Source organism: Scyliorhinus canicula, chromosome 8 (genome assembly GCF_902713615.1).
Source record: "Scyliorhinus canicula chromosome 8, sScyCan1.1, whole genome shotgun sequence".
NCBI lineage: Eukaryota > Metazoa > Chordata > Chondrichthyes > Carcharhiniformes > Scyliorhinidae > Scyliorhinus > Scyliorhinus canicula.
In genome coordinates this window covers 91,325,572-91,343,909 of record NC_052153.1, presented here as the reverse complement: position 1 = coordinate 91,343,909, position 18,338 = coordinate 91,325,572, and the positions used below count along the sequence as shown (strand labels likewise).

At 47.7% G+C, this 18,338-nt stretch overlaps 1 protein-coding gene across 1 annotated transcript in view; it reads left to right on the top strand.

Moving 5' to 3' along the window:
- The window catches only part of vps13a (vacuolar protein sorting 13 homolog A), a 634,190-nt gene that overhangs the window by 234,941 nt on the left and 380,911 nt on the right, over positions 1-18,338 (top strand). The window contains 1 exon segment of the mRNA XM_038803880.1: positions 15,055-15,211. Coding sequence (XP_038659808.1) covers positions 15,055-15,211 — 157 coding nt within the window.

The window sequence follows — 18,338 nt, the reverse complement described above, 5'->3', positions numbered from 1 at the left end:
GGACCCCCTGGACAGCGCCCGCACCTATCCTCCACCCCTCAAAGAACCTGCTCATCCGGGCCATCGTCATGTGCGCCCTGTGGACCACCTTGAATTGTATCAGGCTGAGCCTGGCACATGACGAGGATGCATACTCGCCTCAGGGCCTCCTCCCATAATCTGGCTTCCAGCTCCCCATCCAACTCTGCTTCCCACTTTTGCTTCACCTCCCCTATTAAGCTGCCAGGTGGGTATGGGTTCCGGTATCTGCAGGTGAGGGACTTTGTGCGGAGGCAGTTTTCTACCTTCCCACACTTGCCGCCCCAGGAGCTACAGGATAAGGTGGTGTCGAGAGTAAGGGTAGGAGTAGGGGAGGGGATGGTTTCAGAGACAAACAAGGTATCTCTCCCATTTCTTCTGGTTCCATACATAGATTCCCTCCAATTTCCGTGTATCGACCAACCCTTTCTCTGGCTACCCACTTGCTCTTTACATATGCATAAAACTCTTAGGATTTTACTTAATCGTGTTTGCCAATGTCATTTCATGACCCCTTTTAGCCTTTCTAGCTCCTACCTTAAGCTCCTTCCTACTTGCTTTATATTCTTCAAGGGCTTCATCTGTCTTCAACCTTTTAAACCTTAGGAATGCTTCCCTTTTCTTTTTGACAATGTTCATAATATCCCTCGTTATCCATGGCTTCCTATACTTGCCACCCTTATCTCTTGTCCTCACAGGTACATGCCGGTCCCAAATTCTAATCAACTGACATTTGAAAGCCTCCCATATGCCGGATGTTGATTTTCCCTCAAACAGCCTCGCCTAGTCAACACTCTCCAGATCCTGCCTAATGCTGTTGTAATTAGCCTCCCCCCCCCCCCCCCCAGTCTAACACCTTCACCTGAGAGCCACTCTTGTCCTTTTCCATAAGCAGCTTAAAACTTGCAGAATTATGATCACTGTTCCTGAAATGAACTTCAACTGATATGTCCCCTTCCCAAGTTGAGCTATTTATATATTGTTTCAAGAAACCCTCCTGGACGCTCCTTACAAATTCTGTTCCATCCATGCTTCTAGCAGTAAGTGTGTCGCAGTCAATATGGGAAAGTTAAAATCACCCACCGCAACAACCCTATTGTTTATGCATCTTTCCAAAATCTGTTTGCATAACTGCTCCTCTATCTCCCTCTGGCTGTAAGGAGGTCTGTAGTAAACCCTCAACATTGTGACAGTACCCTTCCTATTCCTGAACTCTGCCCTTATTGTCTCACTGCCTGAAACCCTCCAAGATGTCCTCACTTAGCACAGCTGTGATATTCTCCTTCACCAATAATGCAACTCCCCTACCCCTTTTGCATTCCCCTCTATCCTGCCTTTAGCATCGAAATCCTGGAATGCTTAATTGCCAATCCTGTTCCTCTTTCAGCCAAGTTTCTGTAATAGCAACATCATAATTCCACGTAATAATCCAAGTTCTAATTTCAACAACTGTGTTGAACAACCACTCCCTGCCTACTCTTCCTCTTAATCTAACAGGCCTTAGTCTGTAGCTCTCCCCAAGTTATTTTTCCCGCTGACCTAATCCTCTGGTTCCCACCCCATGCCATACTAGGCACTTCAGTCTGTTTCTCTCCTTTCCACTTTTCTCCTTACTAGCTTTTGGTTCTGTGCCTTCTTCACTACTCTCTGAATTCTGGTTCTCATCTCCCTGCCACATTAGTTTAAATACTCCCCAATAGCGTTAGCAAACAACCCCACAAGGACATTGGTTTCAGACCTGCCCAGGTGTAGACTGTCCGATTTGTAATGGTCCCACTTCTCCCAGAACCGGTTCCAATGTCCCAAAAATCTGAATCATTCCCTCCTGCACCATTCTTCAAGTCTATCCTGTCATTCCTACTCTGACTTGCATGTGGTACTGGTAGCAATCCCGAGATTACTACCTTTTGAGGTCCTACTTTTTAGCTCATCTCCTAACTCCCTAAATTCAGCATGTAGGACCTCATCCTGTTTTTTTACCTATATCATTGGTGCCTATATGCACCACGACAGTTGGCTGTTCACCCTCCCCCCTTTAGATATCCAGGACTCTTGCACCCGGGAGACAATATACCTTCCTGGAGTCCCGTTTGCATCCACAGAAACCCAGCCTACTCCCCTTACAGTCGAATCCCCTATCACTATAGCTCTACCACTCTTTTTCCTGCCCTCCTGTGCAGCAGAGGCCTGTACTATCCACTGTCGGTGGCTGGAATCTCCGTCCCGCCGTGCCACATTTCCGCTTCGACCTGCCGGCGGGATTATCTGTCACGCCAGCTGTCAGTGGGGTTTCCCATTATGGGGCAACCCCATGCGTCGGGAAACCCCCGGGCAACAGCAAAACGGAGAATCCCGCCGGCAGAGAATCCCGCCCCCGATGTTCTCAAGGAGAAAATGCTGTAAAATCTCAGCAGGTCTGGCAGCATCTATAGGGAGACAAAAGAGCTCACATTTTGAGTCCAGGTGACCCTTTGTCAAAGCTAAAAGACAGAGAAAGTGGGAAATATTTATACTGTGGAGTGAGAATGAAAGATGAGTCATAGCCACAGATACCAAGGGAAAAGAGTGATAATAGCCACAGAGGGGAAAGAGTGCAAATGGCAGTCCCCAGAGAGAACAAAAGGAGTGAAAGACTAAACAGCAGAGAAACTAACATCAGGTAGTAAACTGTGACAGATGTAGTTGTGGGGGAGAGGGGGAAGGGGAAGCAAAGGGAAGAAAGGGTAAGGAAAGGTGTATAAGATGGGGCGGATAAATATATATAAAGAAAGAAAAAATTGATAAAAGGTGGTTAAAATGAAAGGGGTCAAGGTCGGATAGAGCTAATCATCTGAAGTTGCTGAATTTGATGTAGAGATCGGAAGGCTTTAGCGTGCCTAACCAGAAGATAAGATGTTGTTCCACCATCGCCCTTGTCGGCTCATTCCCCTGCGGCTTCCTCATATTAGTGCCCTATGAGCTCGATCCACTTCCAGAGGTCGTGCGAATGCTCCCTCTCCCAGCAGCTTCTCCAGCATCCTCGCCACATACACACCGGTGTCTGCTCCCCCGCTTCCCTCCAACAGGCCCACGATCCTTATGTTCTGTCTGCGTGATCGGTTCCCCAGGTCCTCAACTTTCTCTTGCAGCCGTCTCTGCTAATCGCGCATCAGCCCCATCTCTGCTGCCATAGAGGTGAACTCCGCACTTCTTCCATCTTCTGGATCGCTTGACCCTGGGCCTCCAGCCTCGTCTCCACGCGGTCGATCACCGCCTTAATCGAGTCCATCGCCCTGGCCAGGTCCTCCAGATTCTCCTTGCGTTGCTGGGTGAACTTCCCGTTCAGGAAGCCCACCAGCTGCTCTGTTAAACACTGAGCTGGCAGGGCCGCTCCCTGCCCCTCTGCCATCTCCACGTGTGTCGCAGGCGTTGCACCAGCTTTTGCAGTCTGTTCCCTTTTGCGACCGCTTCTGGTCCTCGATTCCATGCACCAGTTGGTCACTCTCTTCTACCAGCACTCCTGCACCCTTTTTCCTCCACATATCCACCCAATAAACGGGGTAAAGATCCAAAACAATCGCCACGAATGGGAGCCACCAGTTGTGCAGCCTCTGCACCATGGCCGCCACCAAAAGTCCTGGCCTTCATACTCTTTAAATGTGCAAATGCTGTCAACCTCTTCATCAGTTCCCCTAGCCCCTCGTTACTATTCTGAACGGGGTCTCAACTTCCACCCTCCTCCCATCCACCATCATCATAACCCCGGGACCTGCCCACTGGGCCTGACCCGCCCCATCCCTTTGTTGTTGTCAAACCCCTCCCCCATTCCCAGAATCCTCCCATCCAGGTTCTCTTGAAAACCAATCCAACATAATCGATCCCATCCCCCCACCTTTCACACCTCCCAGGCCGATCAAAACCTGTTCGAACAGGTTCCGATGACCATGGCTCCTCCCCCACCATATTCCTATTCACTAGCCAATTGTCGCTTGCTAGTGTGGAATCCCCTGCCCAGGCCCCTCTCACCCAGTCCCCTCCCTCATGACCCAATTCCTGGAATACGAATTCACTCTAACATAACCAGTGCGTAAAAACCGTGCCCCAGAAAAAAACGTCATTACCCCACAACCCAATATTCTCACACCCACCGTAACCCATAGCAGAGGGTACATATCTTTCCCCATCAACCAACCCAAAAACCAAAGGCCTAACTGTTCCCTCCACAGATAAAAACAAGTAAACATCCTTAATTAATAAACAAGAGATAAGGCTGTACATGGCACTTCACCCCCCTTCCTTCAGTCCAGAATCAAACCCTAGTCCAATCTCTCGTTTTAACCCGTCCTTCAGCCTTCACAAATGGCTCCACCGTCTCAAAGTAGAAGGCCCTCGAATTATAGATCACACAGAACTTTGCCGGGTAGGCTGGCCAAACCTCACACTGTTGCTGAACGGTACTGCCTTCAACGACTTCTTGCCAGCTCCACAGTTAAGTCCTGGTACATACGAATACTCACTCCTTCCCACTTCACCTCATGCCTTTGTTTTGCCCAGCTCAGGACCTTCTCCTTGACGTGGAATTTGTGGAAACAAATTATCACTGCCCTTAGGGATTCATTTGGCTTGGCTTGCGCCTGAACAACCGATGAGCCCTGTCCAGTTTGTACCGAGAGGGTGCTTCCCCCTCTCCCAACAACTCCGCCAACATCTTTGCGAAGCACTTGGTCGGCTTCGGGACTTCTCTTCTCTCTCTCTCTCTCTCTCTCTCTCTCTCTCTCCCCCCTCCCCCCCCCCCCCCCCCCCCCCCCCCCCCCAAATTCTCAAATTCCTCGACCTGTTCTCCAGGTCCTCCATCTTGGCTCAAGTCCTTTGTTGGACTCCACCACCCTTCGCAGCTCTTCATCCAACGAGGTAAACTGGTCACTGTGTTGCGACAGAGCTACATCCACCCACTTCAGTTTCTCCTTGCTCCCGTATCTCAGCCAATGTCTTCAACACCGCAGCCTTCACTGAGGCCATCGCCTCCTCTCCACCAACTCCTTCATCGCTGCCATCATCTCCTTACGCATCACCTCCGTGTGATTGGCGAACTGCCTACCAAACTCTCCAGCCATCACCTTGGTCATAGTCTCAAAGGTGAAGGGCACAGCCCCACCCAGCGACCCAGTCTCCACCATCTTTCCCGCTGCAGGGCTGGCCCATTCACTCGACAGCGCCCTCTTCTTCCCGGTGTTTTGTTTCTGGATTTTTGACATTCCTCTCCCTCCCCATCTGTCTTCCTGCACCAGCTTATCTAAAAACTGCCCCTGGAATTGGGCATTAAATTCCAAAAACAATAGACTCAAGCAGGAGCCACCTAACATGCAGCTTCCACCTGCGTGCCACCACCGGACTGGGTATAACTGGGTTTTTAATGGCATACTAACTTTATGATTTATATGATTTAATGTAAAGGATCTTCACTGACCCTGACGAGAGAATTTTATATTGATGGATTGTTGATGTTTGCCATTTGAGTTTTTTAAAATTCCATGTTTTATACTTACTTATAATGTGTTTATCTTTGAATCAAGGTAGGAATCAAAATAATCAAAGTCATTTATTTCATTATATGGAATTTTATATTACAATTAGAGATTTGGTGCTTTTAACTTCTTGCTTTTCTGTTAGAATACTTCATTGTGATTGGTTGCTTATCCCACTTGTTGACATCACTACTGCTGCAAACGTGGTATTTCCCTTGACTTGGTGCCAGATTTAAATAGCAGTCATGAAAGGGGAAGTCCACCCAACCAAGGTTGCTAAATAATTCTATTGTACTTCAAACCTGGGTCAACTAATGTTTCGGTCAAAACACTCAAACTCCCAAATTGTTGTGCAACAACCTACTTTATTGTACAGTACCAGGTTATCACAAAAGTATCAAAACTGCAAAATATCAAAAGCCTATGACACAGAGTATGAAAACTTTGTTGCACGCACAGTTTAAAACTTGTTCTTAATTATACACAAAGTATCCATAAGGTATCAAAGCAAAGGGTGGGAGGGTTTGACTCCTCATGAATTCTCCTGGTGCTCGGATGTGGCGACCCTGGTGACCAACTGCTCCCCGGACCTGGAATGCCTGACTGAGAATGTTGGCTCTCCTGGTGGGGCAGGACTTTTTGGCAGTACACTCTTGAGGTTGGCCTAGTTGAAGTCCCCGGCCACGATGAAAAAGGCCTCTTGGTATTCTCTTTCATTGTTATTTATAGCGGTGTACAATTCATCAAGCACCTTCTTCACTTCCGCCTGGGTGGGATGTAGACCGCTGTGATGATGGCAGAAATGAACTCCCGTCGAAGGTACTATGGGCAGCACTTCACAGTCAGGTATTCCAGTACTACCTTCCACGGGAGTTCACTTCAGCCACTATCACAGCGGTCTCTATCCCTCCCCAGGCAGAAGTGAAGAAGGCGCTGAAAGCATTGTATGCAGTTATAAATAACAATGAAACAGAACACCTGGAGACCTTGTTCATCATGGCCCCATGGATTTCAACAAGGTCAACCTAGAGTGTACTGCCAAAATTCTACCAACACATTTCCTGTCTCACCAGGCGCAACAACACACTTGACCACTGCTACACAAGAATCAAGGGCGCCTACGGATCCATCCCCGACCACACTTTGGAAAATCGAACCATAAGACTGTGCTCCTTCTCCCGGCAGACGAGCAGAAACTTAAGCGGGAGAATCCGGTTAAGAAGATTGTGCAGTGCTGGTCGGAGGCCACAGAAGAGCTCCTACATGACTGCTTGGAGTCAGTGGACTGGTCCATATTTAAGGACTCAGCGACCAACCCAAATGAGTCGCACCACCGTCACAGACTTTATCAGCAAATGTGTAGATGACTGCATGTCAAAGGAAGTAGTACGTACGTTCCCCAACCGGAAACCATGGCTTAAGCGGGAGATTGACTACCTACTGAAGGCCAGATCTGAGGTGTTCAACTCAGACGACCCCGACCAATACAATAAATCCAGGTATGACCTCCGTAAAGTCATCAGGGATGTCAAGAGACAATATCAGACTAAGCTCGAATCAAAGGCGAGCGTCACGGGCTCTCGTCGGTTGTGGCACAGTTTAAATAACATAATGGGCTACAAAGCAAAGCCAATCAGAATCTCCAGCAGCAGCGCACCCCTCCACGATGAACTCAATGTATTCTATGCTCAGTTTGAGTAGAAAACCATCAAACCACGGTCGAGTGCCCCAGCATCCCCGGACACGTCCATACCCACCGCCACAGCTTCCGACGTCAGATCGACCTTCTTTGAAAGTGAACCCTCGGAAGGTGACTGGTCTGGACGGGGTCCCTGGTCATGCACTCGGATCCTGCGCAGACCAGCTGGCAGATCTGATTGCGGACTCTTCGACCTCTTCCTACTCCGTTCCGAGATTCCCAGCTGCTTCAAGAAGACCACCATCATGCTGGTGCCAAAGAAGAACCTGGCCATGTGCCTCAAAGACTACCATCCGGTGGCCTTGACATCGATCATTATGAAGTGCTTCGAGAGGGTGGTCATGAGACACATCGACTCAATACTCTCAGAATGCCTTGATGCTCTGCATTTTGTATACTGCCACAACCGGTCCACGGCAGACACCATCGCCCTGGCCCTACACTCACCCCTGGAGCATCTCAACAACAAGGACTCCTATGTCAGACTACTATTCATTGAATACAGCTCCTCCTTCAACACCATAATCCCAGCCAAGCTCATATCAAAACTCCAAAACCTCAGACTTGGCTCCTCCCTCTGCAACTGGGTCCTTGACTTCCTGACCCATAGTCCACAATCAGTAAGGATAAGCAACAGCACCTCCACGATAGTCCTCAATACCAGGGCCTCACGAGACTGGCTACTGAGCCACTTACTATACTCCCTGTATGCACAGGACTGTGTGGCAATATTTGGCTCTAACTCCACCTTACAAATTTGCCATCTTATGGTCTGATTTTCCAAAATGCTATCGGGGGATAAATCGGTAGGTGCCCTTGATGTTTGTGCAGCAGTGGTCGAGAATGTTGGCTCTCCTGGTGGGGCAGGAGTTTTTGGCAGTACACTCTTGAGATTGGCCTAGTTGAAGTCCCCAGCCACGATGAAAAAGGCCTCCGGGTATTCTGTTTCATTATTATCTGTGTACAATTCATCGAGCGCCGCCTTCACTTCCGTGTGGTATGTAGACAGCTGTGATAATGGCAGAAGTGAACTCCCGTCGAAGGTAACGTGAGCAGCACTTCACAGTCAGGTATTCCAGGTCCGGGGAGCAGTAGTTTGCCAGGGTCGCCATGTTCTAGCACCCGGAGGAGTTGATGAACAGCCAAACCCCACCACCCTTCGCTTTGCCTGATGACTCTGTGCGGTCCATCTGGTGTATTGAGAAGCTTTGACTCGGATGGAACAGTCCGGTGAGGCAGGGGTGTGCCATGTGTTCGTGAAACTGAGCACACAGCGGTCTCTTACTTCCCTCTGAGGTAAGTCTAGCATTAAGCTTGCCTGTTTTCGATTGCTTGGATGTTTGCCAAGAGTATGCTGGGGAAAGGAGACTTGAAACCGCTTTGTTTTAGTCTCTTGTTTTAGGGGTGGTTTGCCAGCCTGGAGGAGCTGAAAGAGAAAGTTGGAATTGTGAGCTCGGAAAAATTTAGATACCTCCAGGTTCTAAATTTTGCTTGGTGGATTTTCCCACATTTCCGGTGGTGCCGCCTTCGACCATATTGGGTAAGATTCTTTCCTGCTCTGGGTAGTAAGAGGGTAGTTCATCCGGCATATATAAATGGATAATGCTTCCAGTGGTCAGGATGTACTGAAAGGACAATAAAGGCAGCAAGAACCAGGAGAGAAATGTTGAGGCTACAGACCTGGGGAGCGAGGCAGAACAAGACATGCAGAAAGAGCCTGATCGCCGATACAAACGCCGGACTATCTGCTAATAGGACAATCTTTTGATTTTTGAGTTTGATTTGATTTATTGTCCCATGTACCGAAATACAGTGAAAAGTATTTTCACAATCGATCGAGATCCTAACACAGTAGCCCCTAAAACGCCATTAAGAAGGAGATGATGCAACGGTGAAATTGGTGGCCGCAGATGCCTTGGCCCCTTTCAAGGACTTGATGGAAAATTAAGAGCAAGAACTGGAGGCGCAGGAGGCAACAGTGCTGGAGCTTGAAAAGGCAGCCACTGACCAAGGCAACCGGATTGCCTCATTAGAAGCAGCGATGGCAAGGTTGTTAGCGGCGCAGGGAGCGCTCAAGGGGAAGGTAGAGGACCAAGACAATAGGTCTTGCCGCCAGAACCTCAGAATTGTGGGATGACTGGCGGAACTGAGGGCAGAAGCCCTTCGGAGTATGTGCCGCAAATACTGGGCAAGCAGATCGGGGGCGAAAGCTTCCCCAAGCCCCCAGAAGTGGACAGGTCTCACAGGTCACTCCGGCAGAGGCCCAAGGGCCATCATTGCTAAGCTTCACTGGTTCCATGATGAGGACCGGATTCTGAACTGGTTACAACACATGTGGTCTTGCAAATTGGAAGGGCATATGATCTGTGTGTACCAAGTCATTTGGGCAGACCTGACCAAGCGCTGGGCTGAGTTCAATTGAACCAAAACAGTTCTGTTTAAGAGCAAAGTACATTTCGGGATACTGTATCTAACGAAACTGTGGGACCCACCAGAACAGGGAACCCTATTTCACCACGCCGGGAGAAGTGGAGGAGATTGTCTGCAATAATGAGCTGGGAAAGTAACAGCAATAACAGACACAAGCGGACAATTGTTCATGATAAATTTGACTCGCTTTTGCACAAATGCATGTTGGTGGGTTGGGGGGGGGGGGGGGGGCAGAAAGGCACCAAAATGGGAAAGAGAGAGGGGAGAAGAGCATAACAGGTGGGGAATAGAGGAGTCGCTCCCATTGGCTCTGAGCTGGGGGTGGGGGGCAGCTCCCAACAGGGAGAGAGCGCCTGCCAGAAGGGGAGGGCCCAGTAGCACAAGTATTTAGCACTGCGGCTTCACAGCGCCAGGGTCCCAGGTTAGATTCCCTGCTGGGTCACTATCTGCGGAGTCTTTCTCCCTGTGTCTGCGTGGGTTTCCACCGGGTGCTCCGGTTTCCTCCCACATTCCAAAGACGTGCAGGTTGGGTGGATTGGCCATGATAAAATTGCCCTTAGTGACCAAAAATGTTAGGAGCGGTTATTGGGACAGGGGGATAGGATGGAAGTGAGGGCTTAAGTGGGTCGGCGCAGACCCAAATGGCCTCCTTCTGCACTGTATGTTCTAACTAGGGAGGGTGGAAGATCGGCAGAGGAGTAGGCAGGGGGAGATGGCCCCAAAGAAAGGGAAACCCCGGAATGCATGGGCACATCCACAAGGTAAGTATGGCTGACCCCGCAAGGGGAGTAGCGGAAACCCCCCACCAGAATAGTCACCTGGAACACAGGGGACTCGACGGCTCTGTGAAAAGATCCAGAGTCTTCGCCTATCTAAAAAACATGAGGGCCGACATCATCTTCCTCCAGGAGACACACCTGAAGGAGAAGAACCGACTGAGGATAGAAAAGAGTTGGGTAGGACAGACGTACCAAGCTGGCTCAGGGTGAAGGCTAGGGGGTGGCCATATTGTTCAGTAAGAGGATGACATTCACAGCGGCAAAGACAGTGACGGATCCAGGGGAACGATATGTCATGGTTAGTGGTGACTTGGAAGGGGCAGCAGTGGTGTTCGTAAATATATATGCTCCCAACTGGGATGATGCGGACTTTATAAAAAAGACCATGGCAGAAATCCCCAATATAGACACCCACCAACTCATTATGGATGTGGACTTCAACTGTGTACAGAACCCAAAGATGAACAGATCTAACCACAAAGTAGGGAAGCAGTCGGCCATGGCGAAAAGAACTGAGCACCTTCATGGAACAGATGGATGCAGTGGACCCATGGAGGTTCACACACCCTTTCTCCCAAGTCCACAGGGTATACACCAAGATCCATATTCTTTATTTAGTGGAGAAATTGGTGCTTCCAGGGGTGGGAGGGGCAGAATACTTCACAGTAGTAATCTCGGACTACACCATGTGAATGTGAGGTTGGAGATGGGCTGGGCCCAACACCCCTCATGGAGGCTGGACATGGGCTGGGCCCAACACCCCTCATGGAGGCTGGACACACCCTTCCTTGCGATAAGGCATTCTGTGAGAAAATGTCACAAACCATCGATGCTTACGTATCCTGAAAAAAGAATGAACAGGTCTCATCCACATTCTGGGAGGCATTGAAGGCAGTGATAAGAAGGGAGGTAATAGCATACAGGGCTCTCCGAAGTTGGAACGAAAGGACGGCAAGACGACAGTTGACCGCCTCCATACTGGATGTGGATCAGCGATACTCCATGGTCCTGACTGTGGAGAGGAAAAAAAAACTACAAATGGAATGTGACCTGCTCTCCACCGGGAAAGCGGTGAGCCAGCTCCGCCAGACAGGGGGGACCTTCTTTGAGCATGGAGTCGAGGCCAGCCACTTGCTGGCTCACCAGCTGAGGAAGCAGGCAGCCACGAGGGAAGTAGCGCAGGTGAAGGATGGGAACGGCAGCACCAGATGAAATTAATGAGGCCGTTGCAACTTTCTATTGAGAGCTGTACACCTCTAAACCTCTGGAGGAGGACTCCAAGATGAAGCGGTTCCTCGACGACCTCGACTTCCCAGTCGTGGGGGAGGAAAAGAGGCAGCACTTGGAAGCACCACTGGAACTGGGAGAAATCATGGAGAGTATTAACTCCATGCAGGCTGAAAAGGCGTCCGGTCCAGGCAGAAAAGGCGTCGCGTCCAGACAGATTCCCGGTGGACATCTATAAAAAACTTGCGGCAGCACTGGCCCTGCACTTGCGGGAGACGTTCAATGACTCACTATCAAGAGGAACCCTGCCGTCCACGCTGGAACGGGCCCCGATATCACTGATCCTTAAGAAGAATAAAGATCCAACAGAGTGCAGGTCACACAGACCCATCTCACTTCTAAACACTTTAACGCCAAAATTCTGGGGATGGCCCTGGCGAGGCAACTGAGAGTTGCGTACCAGAAGTAGTCACGGAAGATCAGACTGGCTTTTTCAAGGGCAGACAACTAACAACAAACATCAGACGCCTGCTGAATGTGATTATGACCCCATCCGGGGCAGGAACACCAGAAGGTGATCATCTCCCTGGACGCAGAGAAGGTCTTCGACAGAGTCGAATGGAAGTACCTAATAGAGGTAGTGGAACACTTTTTGGGTTTGGACCTGGGTTCATCTTTTGGGTGAAATTACTGTACAGCGCTCCGAGTGTACAGATGAATGCCACCAGCTGTTGATACTTGCAGTTGCATGGCGGCACAAGGCAGGGATGCCCTCTATCCCTGCTACTATTTGCCCTGGCAATCGAGCCAGTGGTGAGTGCTCTCAGAGCAGCGAAGGGGTGGAGAGGCATTTAAAGGGGAGGCAGAGAGCATAGAGTTTCACTCTCCGTGGATGATCTGCTTCTCTACAACTTGAACTCTCTGGGCATCATGGGATGAATTATGGAACTCCTAAGTGAGTTCAGTTAAAGTTAACCTGCGCAAGAGTGAAATCTTCCCTGTGAACGCACAGGTGGGAGGAGCAGAGCTGAGCAGTTGCCGTTCAAATTAGCCACAAAAAAGACCTGCAGAGGTGAGACTCGCTGTGTGTATGGCGTGTGTGTGTGTGCCGTGCCAATGGGTGAGTCCGTTAAAAGGTGGAGAGAGGACAAAGGCAGTGTAGCGAACCTGGGGGGAACTCACGGACAAATTCCAACTCTCAAAAGCTACATTGGGCGAACTTGGAGGCAGGAACCCTACAGACCTGTACGGATGTCTACCAGAGGAGGTATGCTTACCCGTGGACGAGACAAGGCAGGAAGAACTGGGTAGGGAGATAAGGGGAGGGATCGAAGCACTGCATAGGGTAAACCTCACCCCCCACGTGCGCAGGGCTGAGCCGAGCACAACTAAAGGTGGTGTACAGGGTGAACTTAACCAGAACGAAAATGAGTGGGTTCTTACCAGAGATGGAGGACAAGAGTGAATGGTGCCAGGGAGGCTGGGCCAACCATACCGCCATGTTCTGGTCCTGCCCTGGGCTTGTCCGGTTATGGACTACCTTTTTGAGGCTATGCCCAGGGTTCTAGGGGTGAAGGTGGAGCCATACCTGTTCGTGGCAGTCTTTGGTGTATCGGAACAGCCAGAACTCTTTATGGGGAGAGGGGGAAGATGTCCTAGCCTTTGCCTCCCTGATCACCCGCTGAAGACTCCTGCTCAACTGGCAATAGGCAGCACCACCCAAGGCCGTGGACTGGCTGTCTGACCTGACAGAATTCTTCAAACTGGAAAAAATAAAATATAGCATCTGGGGTTCAGAGGAAGGCTTTCACAAGACGTGAAGGCCATTCACCAGTGTGTTCCAAGATCTGTTCTTAACCAGCAACCACTAAATCAGGGAGGGGGTGGGAAGCCGGGTGAGGGAAAGTCAAAAGAAACACAGGGCAAGCAGAGAAAGAGAACCACAAAAGGACAGACAGTGAGGGCATAAGTAGAAGCAACCCCAATGGCAAGACCAGAGCGTGCACTATTTGACTCGCAGCAGTCTTTTTTCCCCCTCCTTTTGCTTTTTTCCCCCTCTTTTTGTTCCCCCCCCCCCCCCCCCCCCCCTCATTTTGCTTTTTTTTTGTCTTTTTTGTTAATAAGCGCACTTTGTAGCATTAAAAAAATATATGGACAGATGTTGGAGGAAAAGTTGGTCTCGGTGGAGGGAGTAAAAACAAAATGGGAGGAGAAGCTGGGATGCCATACGGGGAGGCGGTGTGGAGTGAATTGCTCCGTAGGATGAACGCCACGTCATCCTGTGCGAGGCAGAGTCTGATGCAGCTCAAGGTGGTGTTTAGGGCGCACCTCATCAAGGTCAGAATGAGTCGTTTCTTTGAGGGTGTTAAAGATTTGTGCCGAGCGCTGTTTGAGAAGGCCTGTGAACCACACACACACATTCTGGTCCTGTCCCAAGCTTGTGGGTTTCTGTGTTTCTCTCTTTATTCAGCACCATATCGGCAATACTGAATTTTGAGCTGGAGCCTGTGACATTATACAAATGTACAGCATGTAAAGAGTTAATGTTATGTTAAGCGTAGCCATTAGAGGGAGTTAAGGGGCAGTACTATAAATTGCACTAGCTCTTAAGCTAAGGGGAGGAGATTAGACTGGAGCTGACGAAGATAAGATTCATAGTGTATTGCAGAGTTAGTTAAGATATAGTTAGAATTAATAGATAAGATATAGTATTAGTGAGTGCAGTTTAATTCTTACATGTCTGTTTGCTATTCAGAATAAGTGTAGAACTCAAATTTAGTAGTCTTAATAAAATTAGTTTAGTTCTTCAAGAGAGTTTGGTGAGTATCTTTGTGATCACTACGCCTTCCATCCTGGAAACCCCTCAAAGATCACCACAGAGCGCTCTCCGATATACGGGTATCTGACCTGCTGGAGCAGCTGATGGATGTGGGATTAGATGCCCTGGCATTCACCTCGCTGGTCGCTTGAAGGCAAATGGTCCTGAGTTGGAGTGGATAGGTGACTTACTGGAGTTTTTGAACCTCGAGTAGGTCAAATATACCATGAGCGGGTCAATTAAAGGGTTCCAGAGTAAATGGCAACCGTTCGTACTGTACTTAAAGGGATTGGTCACTGTTGGCTGTTAGAGGGCAGGGTAGAGGGAAGGAGGGAGTAAGGGGTGGGTTTACTTGGTTATTGTTCTTATTATTTAGTTTACTGTTTGTAATTTTTGTAATTTTGGCTATAAAAGATCGAAGTTTACTGAAGATATATTTTTCAAAAAGTTGTTACAATAACTCGGAAAGGGGTAAAAGATGGCTCAAAAAATGAAATAATTCCATGCATTGCAATTTATGTGGCATTTTTGTTTCAAAATGTAGTTTGCATTTTTCTCATTTCAATATTGTTTGTCTAGATGTCATTGGGAATCTGTCGTCACGTGGGGGACACTGAACACCCTGTATTACAACTGGTAATCTTGGGACTTGGTACAGAGCTAAAAATCCGAACATATGATATGACTTCACACACATTTCTGAAAGAAGTCAGCTTGAAATGTCCAGAGCAGACAGGTAAGAAAAAAAATACTTCAATAGTGTTCTGATATTATAATTGTGTTAGACGATGGCGGTAGCGTAGTCTTATTCACACTGGACAAGCAATCCAAAGACCCAGGGGAATGTTCTGAGGATCTGGTTTTGAATCCCACCATGGCAGGTGGTGAAATTTGGAATTGAAAGTATCATGATGATCATGAAACCATTGTCGATTGTCATAAAAACTTATCTGGTTCGCTTGGGGAAGGAAAGTTGCAGTCCTTGCCTGGCCTATATGTGACTCCAGATCCACAGCAATGCTGTTGACTCTTAAATGCTCTCTGAAAGGGTGTAACAAGCCACTGGTTGAAGAGCAATTAGGAATGGGCAATAAATGCTGACCCAGCCAGTGACAAAAACATTCCATGAACAAATTTTAAAAAGCAGCTAGGTATATTATGAATACATATTCATTCTCTGACTCTAGTTGTGCCAATAAGACAGTAATAGTTAGAAAACAATGCTAATTTCCAGGTTGCTGTATTATAGCTAGTTTCAAGAGTAACCATTTCATTTTCCGAATTGGTACTCTATATGTATGCCAAAAAGCATGTATTAAATCAGTAATACATTTAGTGAATAATATACTTCTATTTAGCTTTATAAACCTTCTGTATAGATAACATGAATATCTCCACAGTCAGTTTGTACTATTAAATTTACCCTTCACTAAGATTTGAGCCTCTGGTGCATGGCATCAATCAGAATCTTTGGGAATGGATACAGTCTGCCAAAATCCCCTGTCTCAGGTTTCGATGGATTCATCTACACAGACAATCTATTTTGCCTGCATCCTTTGAAAGAGCTATGGTGTGACAAACTAAGGCGAGCTATGCAATGGGATTTACTCCCTTTGAGGAAACTAGTAAATCCATCCAGAGTGGAGTGTTAAGGTAACTAGGCTTTGCAAAAACTAAATATTGCAGATTCTAGAAATACATAGATACGTAGAAGATAGGAGCAGGAGGAGCCCTTTGAGCCTGCTCCGCCATTTATCATGATCATGGCTGATCATCCAACTCCATAGCCTAATCCTACTTTCTCCCCATAGGACTTTGTCAAACGCCTTCTGAAAGGCCAAATATACCACATCGACTGGCTCCCCCTTGTCAACTGTACTGGTTATATCTTCAAAGAATTCCAGCAGATTTGTCAAGCATGATTTCCCCTTCATAAATCCATGCTGACTCTGACTGATTCACTGCTTCTGAAATGTTCTGCTATACAGATTATGGATTCAATAATTTTCCCCACTACCGATGTTAGGCTTACTGGTGTATAATTCCCTATTTTCTCTCTACCTCCCTTTTTGAATATTGGAGTGACATTACCTACCCTCTAATCTGCAGGGACTGTTCCAGAGTCTATCGAATCCGGGACGATGACCACCAATGCATCCACTATTTGCAGAGCCACCTCCTTAAACTCTCTGGGATGCAGATTATAAAGCCTTGGGGATTTATCCGCGTTCAATCCCATCAATTTTCCCAGCCCCATTTCTCTACTAATATTGATCTCCCTTGGTTCTTCTCTCTCACTGAACCTTTCATTCTCCAACATTCCTGGTATCTGATTTGTGTCCTCTTTTGTGAAGACTGAACCAAAGTATGTATTTAATTGCTCAGCCAATTTCTTTGTCCCTTATTATGTATTCCCCTGTTTCTGTCTGTAGGGGGCCTACATTTGTCTTCACCAATCGCTTTCTCTTCACATATCTATAGAAACTCTTAGTGACAGTCTTTATGTCCCCTGCAAGCTTACTTTCATACTGTATTTTCCCCTTCTTAATCAATCCCTTGGGCCATCTTTGCTGAATTCTAAACTGTTCCCAATCCTCAGTCCCAATCCTTTTCTTGGCCAATTTGTATGCTTCTTCCTTGGATTGGATACAATTTCTAATTTCCTTTGTAAGCCGTGGGTTGGCCCTCTTATCCATTTTGCTTTTGTGCCAGACAGGAATGAACAGTTGCTGCAGTTCCCCCATGCGTTTCTTGAATGTTTGCCATTGCCTATCCACTGTCATCCCTTTAAGTAACTCCCCCAATCCATCAAGGCCAACGCAATCCTCAAAGCTTCATAGTTTCCTTTATTAAGACTCAGCACCCTAGTCTCCCAATCAACTACTTCTTTCTCCACCTTGATGAAAAATTCTATCATGTTATGGTCGCTCATCCTCAAGGGTTCTCACGCAGCCAGGTTGGCAATGATTCCCTACTCAGTACAAGTACCTAGTCAAAGATGGCCTGGTCTCTAGTTAGTTCCTCCACATATTGGCCAAGAAAACCATCCCGTTTACATTCCAGGAATTCCTCCTCTACGGCAGTAGGGCTAATTTGATTTGCCCAATCAACGTGAAGATTATAGTGATCTCCGATATTCCCTTATTACATGCATCTCTAATTTAGTGTTTAATGCCATTCCCAACATCACCACTGCAGTTTGAGGGTCTTTAAATGACACCCACTAATGTTTTTTGCCCCTTGGTATTTCTCAACTCTATCCATACAGACTCCACATTGTCAGAACTAATATCCTTTCTCACTATTGTGTTAATTTCCTCTTTAACCAGCAGTGCCACGTCACCACCTTTTCTTTTATGCCTGTCCTTTCTAAATACAGAATACCCTGGGACATTCAGTTCCCATACCTGGTCACCCTGTAGCCATGTCTCTGTAATCCCAATTATATCGTACCCATTTATATCTATCTGCGCGGTTAGTTCATCCACTTTATTGCAAATGCTCCATGCATTAAGGCACAGAGCATTTAAGTTTGTCTTTTTCACATTGTTTGTCTTGCTCCCAATATTTTTCTCTTTTGCCCTGTTGGAATTTTGCCCTTGGTTTCTCCACCTATCACTTTTCTCATTCCCTTTCCTACCTTTTTTTTGTCCTTGCTCCCTCTTTCTCTGACTCCTTGTATAGATTCCCATCCCCCTAGTTTAAACCCTCCCCAAAAGCTCTAGCAAATAGCCCCCCTAGGACATCAGTTCCAGTCCTGCCCAGGTGTAACCCGTCCAGTTTGTACCCAGAATAAACACAGAAGGTCAGGCAGCATCTATGAAGAGAGGTGACATTTCAGGTTGATGACCGATTATTAGAAC